The sequence below is a fragment of the Dendrobium catenatum genome, unplaced genomic scaffold (assembly GCF_001605985.2).
Source record: "Dendrobium catenatum unplaced genomic scaffold, ASM160598v2 fragScaff_scaffold_454, whole genome shotgun sequence".
NCBI lineage: Eukaryota > Viridiplantae > Streptophyta > Magnoliopsida > Asparagales > Orchidaceae > Dendrobium > Dendrobium catenatum.
In genome coordinates this window covers 66,812-76,336 of record NW_021318916.1, presented here as the reverse complement: position 1 = coordinate 76,336, position 9,525 = coordinate 66,812, and the positions used below count along the sequence as shown (strand labels likewise).

General features: G+C 39.7%; 1 protein-coding gene across 1 annotated transcript; it reads left to right on the top strand.

Moving 5' to 3' along the window:
- The first annotated feature begins 3,181 nt into the window (after positions 1 to 3,181).
- LOC110112043 (uncharacterized mitochondrial protein AtMg00810-like) lies at positions 3,182 to 4,405 on the top strand. Its single transcript, XM_020844118.1, has one exon. It carries the CDS (start codon positions 3,182 to 3,184, stop codon positions 4,403 to 4,405), a length of 1,224 nt encoding a protein of 407 aa, XP_020699777.1.
- The last annotated feature ends 5,120 nt before the right edge of the window (positions 4,406 to 9,525 follow it).

The following is a 9,525-nucleotide window of genomic DNA, read 5'->3' as shown; positions in this document are numbered from 1 at the left end:
GGGGGGATGTTAGACACAACAGCTAAACATTAGTTTATATTGTATTATTACTTTACAGGTGTATACATTACATTGGTTCTTTTATAACAGGCTACTCTCTATGCCTATATATAGAGTCACTGGATTTCCTTTTTCTATATTGAATGAATCCTATTCTTCTTCTAGCTCTATTCTTCTTCTTCTAGCTCTGTTCTTGTGTACTTGTCTGTACTGTTCTTGGCTTCCTCTCTATGAAGCTTTCATGGTATCAGAGCAGGATCCTTTCCAATCCTCCCGTCTCCCTCTAAGGTTACCCTAAGTCTCTTGTATTCTCTTCTTCTTCCGCGGCTGCCATGGCAACCTCATATTCCACGGCCACGACTACACTCGAACCCGGACAGAGCTCCGGTAATTTCTCAAAAACACAAGTTATCCCTCAACAGCTCAAGTTCTTGATGAGCCATATCAAAGGCATCATCTCCCTCACCCTCACAGCCGAAAACTTCCCCATTTGGCGCTCTCAAGTCTTCAAACTCTTCAAGGAAAACGGATTTGAAGGCTTTCTTGATGGCAGTTGTCTCTGTCCCAGCCCTCATCACCAAACGACTTCAACTGAGCTATCCTTCCAAACTTGGAATCTTCTTGATCATAATCTTGCAGCCGCCCTGTACTCCGTCATCTCACCCAGCATTCTCCCATATGTTCTTTCGCTTGATCATTGTGCTGAAATATGAGAAACCATAGCTCGACGACTCCAGTCCAACACCCATTCTCGCACCATCCAACTGCGAAACGAACTCTGTCACTTGTCTATGAAAAATCAATCAATGCCGCAATATCTTCTATCCGTCAAGTCGATCGTTGACGCTATCACAACAACCGGATCTCCCTTAGATCCCGAGGAGGTGATCTTCTACACCCTCAATGGTCTTCCGGTGCAATATCAATCCTTCAAAACCGATATTCGCACGAATCTGCAACCTCTCAGTCTCGACGACTTGTACACACTGCTCTGCAGCGAAGAGTTTAATCTTGTTCAAGAAAACACTACAACACTTCAAAACCTCCACCTCAATGATCCAACAACTGCTCTCGCTGCGTATCGAGGTCGTGGACGCACCAATTCCGGCAGAGGTCGCAACACAAGTCGCGGTCGCAGCCGTCCCGACAAGAACCCCTCAAGCGGTATTATCTGTCAGATTTGTTCTAAAACAGGGCACTCTGCCATCAAATGCTGGTATCGGAATGATCCCTCCTACAATGAAGACTCAATCAAGACTGCTCTATTCACCCCGTCCGAAGCCACTACTACCACCGACTGGTTTCTTGACTGTGGAGCCTCAAATCATCTCATGTCCGAATCTTCCAACCTTCAATCAGGTCGCCCATACACCGGAAATCAACAAATCATCGTTGGCAACGGCTATCAACTTCCCATTCAGCACACCGGAAAAGGTATTCTCCCAACTCCCAAAGGTAATCTCCATCTTAAACATCTTCTTAATGTTCCAAATCTGTCGTTCAATCTCATTTCTATCTACCGGCTAACCAAAGATAACGATTGCTCGGTCAAGTTTTCTGCTCACGAATTTCACATCCAGGACTCGAAGACGGGTCAAACTCTTCTCAAGGGACCATGCTTTAACGGGCTTTATCCCGTCCGCTCCTCCCCTGACATCTCCGGCTTTGCTTTGTTCTCAGCTCAAGAAATACCAAACCTTTGGCACAAACGCCTCGGACATCCGGCACAGCAGACTTTACAAGTCATTGGCAAAACCATACCAGCAATTTGTAACAATTTTAATAAAAATTCCTGTCAATCTTGTAACCTGGCTAAAAGCCATCGTTTACCTGTCAAGAACTCTAATTCTTCTACATCTCAAATTTTCGATTTAGTTCACTCAGACATATGGGGGCCATCCCCCATAACTTCGGTACAAGGTTACAAATACTACATCTCGTTCATCGATGATTTCTCGAAATTTTGCTGGACGTTCCCGCTAACACACAAATCCGAGGCTTTCGATAAATTTCTTGAACTGCATAATTTAATCAAAAATCAATTTAACAAACATATTAAAATCTTTAGATCCGACGGAGGCGGAGAATTCCGGAACAACAAATTTCAGACCCTGTTCAAGAACACGGGTATGATTCACCAATTTACCGGCCCTCACACGCCAGCTCAAAACGGTGTCGCCGAACGAAAACATCGCCATATACTTGAAACCATGCGCAGCCTCCTAATCGAAGCTCACCTCCCTAAAAATCTATGGGTCGAAGCTCTTAATACTGCTGTCTACCTCATTAACAGGTTGCCCTCTAGAACTCTTAAAAATAGGAGTCCATTCCACATCTTATATCACAAACCTCCCGAGTATAAGCAGTTAAAAATTTTCGGATGTCTCTGTTATCTGTGGACTCGACCCTACAACACTACTAAGCTCTCCCCGCTATCGATCCCCTGCATCTTCATCGGTTATGGCTCAGCGCAGAAGGGCTACCGTTGTCTTGATCCCAAAACCGGCTTCGTCTACATTTCTCGGCATGTCGTCTTCAACGAAGGTACGTTTCCTTACCAAACTTCTCCTCCATCCAATTGTCAGTCTTCCACATCTAACTTTACTCCTCCGCTTCTTCTGGTTCCAATTCAATCAAAAACCACTTCCACCCGTGTTCCCACCACGGCTCAAGCACCGGACAAACTACCTCTATTAGAAGTCATGCCAATCCAGAATTCTCCGGCCCACGATCCCCCTCCAAGTTACACTGCTACGGCACCACCCAACCCGTCCACAAGCCAACAATCTGCTCATCCTATGCAAACCCGATCAAAAATAGGTCACTCCAAACCAAAGCAGATCTTCAGCTTGGCACATACCTCCTTAGACACCGATCCCACGTGCTGCAAAGAAGCCGTCGGTTCCAAACACTAGCAACAGGCGATGTAGCAAGAATTTCAGGCACTAAAGTCGTAAAATACTTGGGAGCTAGTTCCTCCCGAAGCATCACAAAATATTTTGGGATGCAAGTGGACCTACCGCACAAAATACCTCGCAGATGGTACTGTTGCACGATACAAGGCCAGACTCGTCGCGCAAGGCTTCAATCAAGAACAAGGTCTCAACTACGATGAAACGTTCAGTCCAGTCGCCAAAATACCGACTGTCAAAATCCTCCTAGTCATTGCTCTTCATTACCAATGGCCAATTCATCAACTGGATGTCTCCAATGCCTTCCTCCACGGGACTCTCAATCATCTCGTCCATATGAAACAACCGTCGGGTTCATAGACACAAACCATCCCAATTATGTTTGTCGCCTCAAGAAAGCACTCTACGGTTTGAAACAATCCCCTCGAGAGTGGTTCGCCACCCTATCTGGCCATCTTCAGACCCTTGGGTTTCAGCTTAGCATCTCCGATCCATCACTCTTTCTTTACCACAAAAACGGGATTCGCATGTTCTTCCTCGTCTATGTTGACGACATCCTTCTTACCGGCAACAGTCCCGCCGCACTCAAGAAACTTCTGGACAACCTCAATTCCACCTTTACAATGCGAGATCTCGGCACTATTTCGCAATTTTTGGGTATCCAGGCCACCTCCACATCTTATGGGCTTCACCTCAACCAAAGTAGATTTGCTCAAAGCATTCTCGCTCGTGCAGGTATGTCTAACTGTAAACCTGTTTCAACTCCATCTCAATTAAAAACTCCCACTAGTAATGGTCTAACCGCTGCCTACTCAAATCCAGCCTTCTATCGACAACTCGCTGGATGCTTACAATATCTCACCCTCACTCGGCCGGACATCGCCTACACCGTCAACAAGATATGCCAAAACATGCAAAATCCAACTATCCAACACTTCGACAATCTCAAACGTCTACTTTGGTACATCCAAGGTACCTTGCATATTAGACTTCCTCTCTTCCGCGGTGAGCTCGTTCTTCGCTCATACACAGACTCCGATTGGGCCGGTGACACACAGGATTGGAAGTCTATGTCCGGTTATTGCAACTTTCTTGGTTCCTCTCTCATCTCTTGGAGCGTCAAGAAACAAAATGCTGTCGCTCGATCATCTACCGAAGCCGAATATCGAGCACTTGCATCTGCCGCAGCTGAAGTCACGTGGATCCGCCGTCTGCTACAAGAACTTCACTGCACCCAGACCACCGCTACTTCCCTCTTCTGCGACAACACCTCGGCTATAGCATTGGCAAACAACCATATCTTTCACGCCAGAACTAAGCATATCGAGGTCGATTGTCATTACATTCGCCACTGCATCAAAGACAAATCAATCCAGATTCATCACATTCCCACGGCAGAACAACTGGCTGACCTTCTCACGAAGACGCTTCCTTCACCTAGATTCAAACTACTCACCAACAAGCTGGTGCAGCCTATGGATCCACCACCTTGAGGGGGGATGTTAGACACAACAGCTAAACATTAGTTTATATTGTATTATTACTTTACAGGTGTATACATTACATTGGTTCTTTTATAACAGGCTACTCTCTATGCCTATATATAGAGTCACTGTATTTCCTTTTTCTATATTGAATGAATCCTATTCTTCTTCTAGCTCTGTTCTTGTGTACTCGTCTGTACCGTTCTTGGCTTCCTCTCTATGAAGCTTTCATGTTGGAACACAACTCTCCTTGGCCTATTGGTTGAGAGCTAAGGCTTCCAACTAAGAGGTCTAAGGTTCGAGTCTCATTGAAATATTTGAGATTATTCCAACTAAATTGACATAAAATTTGAATTGACTTTTTTATATATATTTAACATCTAATTAATTTTATTTTTTAAAGAGTTTTTTAATGAAAAAAAATTACTAAAAAACTTATTTAAAAAATTGTTTAAAAAGTCATCCCACACAATAAACCTTAGATGCAACACACGAATACAAATATACACACTAATGGGTTTGGTATCAGATTTACAACGGGATTTAAGTCAGATTTACACTAAATCCAACCAAATGGTATTTTGTGTGACTGTAAATCCAACAATGACGTAAATCCTATATTTATGCATTTACGACGCAAATCCGCGTAAAGTCGGGTAAATCCTAATCCGATACCTCTGTGGATTTAACAAGATTTACAATTGAGCGGCATATCACTTGTGGCGCCCGTGTTGTGATGTTCTCGCGAGAGTCTTTGTCTACATGGAAGACGCATTGCTTTGCCCTCATCCCTAGCCCTTGCCGCTCCAAACGTCGCTCAAGCAGCGTGTCCCCCCCGGTTCACAACTTCCACCGCAGCATTCCCGCCGGCTTCATTTCTTCTTCGAGCAGGTATCATCCCGACTCCGGCATTTCATTCATATTTTTTGTTTATTGTATTCGAAACAACCCAATCGACAAACAGTTTGCTTTGTTGCTTTGCATAAAATGCGATGAAAAATGTTATGACTATAACTAGTTCGAGCAGGAAGATATGAGTATTTCATAATTTTTGATCTGTATCTTTCAAACAAATTTCAGTAGGGTGAATGTTTGATACTTTATGAAATCTGTATATGTTTCTTTTTTGTGTTATTATTTGTTATGTAAAATAATTTGTTGTGTTGATTTTTTTTAACGCTATTAGGTAGGATGTTTTATGCTGTATAGAATGGGATTTTTTTTAGTTGTATTCGGATGATAGAAAAATTAATAGACAAACAATATTAATTATTTATGTAATTAATTGATTATTTTCTTGAAAATATGTCATCGTCGATATGCATGTATAATGTGTGAGCGACAATGAGTCATCAAACGCTATCTACCTACATAAAACTGGTAAAAATTCTTAAAATATAGTTAAAAAAAATTGTTTGCTCATAAAAATTTGAAACTTCATATAAATGATATTCTTGTTAATGCGTGACAGAAATGCATAAATTCCTAAAAGGAAAAGTTTTTACATGAGCAAACTGTAATACCCCACATCGTTCGGGTAATGATATCTTTATTTACACTGGCCTACCCAAAAGCACGACTCGAAATCCTAAGTGGCCAGAAGATCATAACATTGTTTAGGTGAGCTTTTGCTGGAGCACTATGTAAATGGTAATTTCTGTAATGGGAAGGAACAATGGTCAAGCTTAGTGGCTGAGTTGAATCGGCATCTAGGTTCAAACTACACATAATCTTCCGTAATGATACGATTTAAAAAAATGAAAGTTGATTTCATAGCACTATATCTGCTGACAAACTGTAGTGGTTGGGGTTGGGACAAGGAGTTACACGTCCCAGTAGCACCTAATGAGTTATGGCATGAAATTGTTCAGGTACTATTTTTTCCATCTTTGAAATGCACTTATATTTACAAATCATATCTCGCCCAAAATTAATTCGTTATCCAAGACATCCCTATCATCAGTACTCAATTTTTGAAAAGATCTGTGTTGAGAACATTGCCAATGGTACTTCTGCAATGTCAACCGTCGGTAAACTTAGATGAAGACGAAATCCCACGTTTTGAAGATACATTCATGGTTGCTAATGGTGTGAGCTACGACATGGACATAACACCCAATAGCAATTTACCTAATATTGTATATGATGCACCATCAATCATAGATGTAGATGGAAGTCCTATGGTACGTTTAAAAAGATACACTGATGAACCACTTAGATCAACTAGATGTACAAAGAAGAAAGGTGGCTTAGGAAACTTAAACGAGTTATTGGTCGAGTTTAACAAAAATGTGGTTGTCTTTCAAAAAACAATTCAGCGCACTCACCCTTATACCATGACAGATTGTTTGACAAAATTAGGCCAAATGGAGAACAAAACAACACAAGCTCGGTTAGCTCTTTAAGACGCATTTAAGGAAAACAAGGATAATAAATCTATATTCATGACATGGGAAGGGGATGTACTAACAGAATGGATTGATTATATTATCAGCACTCACCCATGTTTTTATGCGTTCAAAGTTTGAATGTAGTTTTTATGTTCGCATTTCTCTCTTTTATGTCATTGTGTTACTTTCCATTCAATATGTTGTCATTTCATGCTTAGTAGGTGCCACTTCATAATGTTAGTTTTGTCTTTCCATTTTCATTAAGTATGGTTTGAGTTGTAATGTTTGAAGTATTAATGAAAATGCATTTGAGCCCTTTAATAAGTTAGTTTTATGATATATTTGCAGTTATGTCAAATTATTTGTGTGATGTCTCCCAAATGTTTTATGTGACATGGTAGACGTGCAACTACAAGTAAATGATGCTATAGCCGATTAACTTCATCCATTATTCAAGATGATTCTTTCTCAGATAATGAACAAGCAATTAGGCAGTCAATGTTTGATAGAACATATATTGGACATCAATATGTACTGGATGTGCTTGTTGGGCATCCGGAAGAGCATACAAATGCTTCAGGTCACTTCATGATGTCTTTGTGAGCCTAAGATATCTACTTGTTAGCTGTGGATATTTGCGGGACACAAAAAACATGCTCGCCGCTGAACAACTTGTTTTTTTTTTTTTTTTGCGTGGAGTTACGCATGCTCATAGTTACCACCAGTTGTGTGAGTTCTTCCAGCACTCATTGGAAACAGTTATTGGATACTTTAATATGATTCTGCGTGCTCTTGTATCCTTCACATATGAATTCAAAAATCTACTAGAGAGACATATAGAATGTCATCCATTCGTACGTTCAAATGAACTATTTTACCCTTACTTCATGAATGCAATTGGTGTTATTGATGGAACACATATCCCTACGATGGTTAGTAACAACTTACAGAATCGTTATCGTAACCGTGAAGGCTTTACTTCACATAATGTAATGGTTGCATTGTCATTTAGCCTCTGGGTGGGAAGGTTCTGATGCGGATTTGCTTGTGCTTAGATGGGCTGTCAAGCAAGGTTAGTTTGGAGTGCCTCATAATCATTACTATTTGATTGATTCTGGTTATTCAAACACCGATAAGTTCTTAGCACCTTACGAGGATATCATTACCACCTTGCTCACTATCGTAGTAATACTTCTAGAAGATATATAGTTCAGTAAGAGTTATTTAATCACTGACATGCTCAATTGTGCAACATGGTGGAGAGGACTTTTAGAATTTGGAAGGTACGTTTTCAAGTGTTGATACACATAAGATAATTTTTTTGACTGTTTAAACTAATCTGATTCTTACATGTGCAGTTTTACACAGCTACAAAGGTCGGTATCATGAACATACTATATCTTTCAATATGTAGTAGACAAAAATGGAGCATGATAAGAATGTGGCGAAGTTGATATGTCTGATGAGGATCCAAACTTGAATACGACAATAGGAAACACACAAGCATCTACAATATATATATTCTTGATATAAAAAATAAACATTTTAATAAAAAAATAATTTGAAACACACAAGTATGTACATTATTGTGAAATTTAAGATTCTAACAAAGTTAGATGATTATTAAAGGATTTTTTTTCTTATATTTGAGGAATACATTAAAAAAAATAGTGTGCATAAATTGTGAAAGATCTCATGTGGTGAAAGTAAGAGTTGGAGAGTATTTTAATTATTATTAAATGATGATTGATAATCGGCTTGGTAAGAGACAAGCATTGGATGTCAGTGATTGATAGTGGTATGAGTTGATCATTGGTTGATGTTAGGAAACAATTGTTGTAGAGCGTCAATCACTAGCGACTATCATGCAATCTAACTCTTTGTTCTCCTTATATAAATGCTAATTGGGCTTTGAGAGCCGATGAATGTTGTGAATCGCTCTTTGGTGAAATGGGATAATTATTCATAAATCATAAATAGAGTGATATCGAACAACTTAACTCAATTGTTCTCCGTGTGATATTGAACATCATCATACAACAATGACTAACAAATATTGGATGTTAGCTATTGGTAATGTCATAGAAGGTTAATAAGGAATGTTGGAAGTCAAGATATGGTGGGTGGTCTAGTGAGTTGTACATCTCCGTATAACATGATAGACTAAGCACTTAGTAAGACGAGTCAACATTCGGCATAAAATATTGATTATTAGCTTGCATCAACCAAGAACATTGAAAGTTAAGTAATTGTGACCCCTCAGCTCGAACAACTTGATTGTTTGACATCACCTTATTTTCAACACTTACCATCCATCAGTGTTCGAAGCATGTCAATGGCTAACATCCGAAAGCTATCAACCAACAATGTCAAATGCTTAGCTTGCAAGCATCTCAATATCTCTTTTTATTAGGAGAATGATCAAATTGATTGCCACCCTCCTTTACCCAACATCTTTCAACAATGGACACATAATATCATCCAACTATTAACATTTGATGCTCGTCTTCACCATGTACTATCCCTTATTATTAAATGACTAGTCAAGTCAAGTACCTTCTATTATTTAACTAGCCATCTTATGATAACACCTCAAGATATCTCCTACCATTCAATTCAATTATATTATATTAATATATATATTTTTCAATTATAGGAAAGTACATCCCTTATAATTATAAACCTAGATTAATGAAACTTTTTTAATTGGTCAAAGCCCTCTACATTTTTTCCTTACTA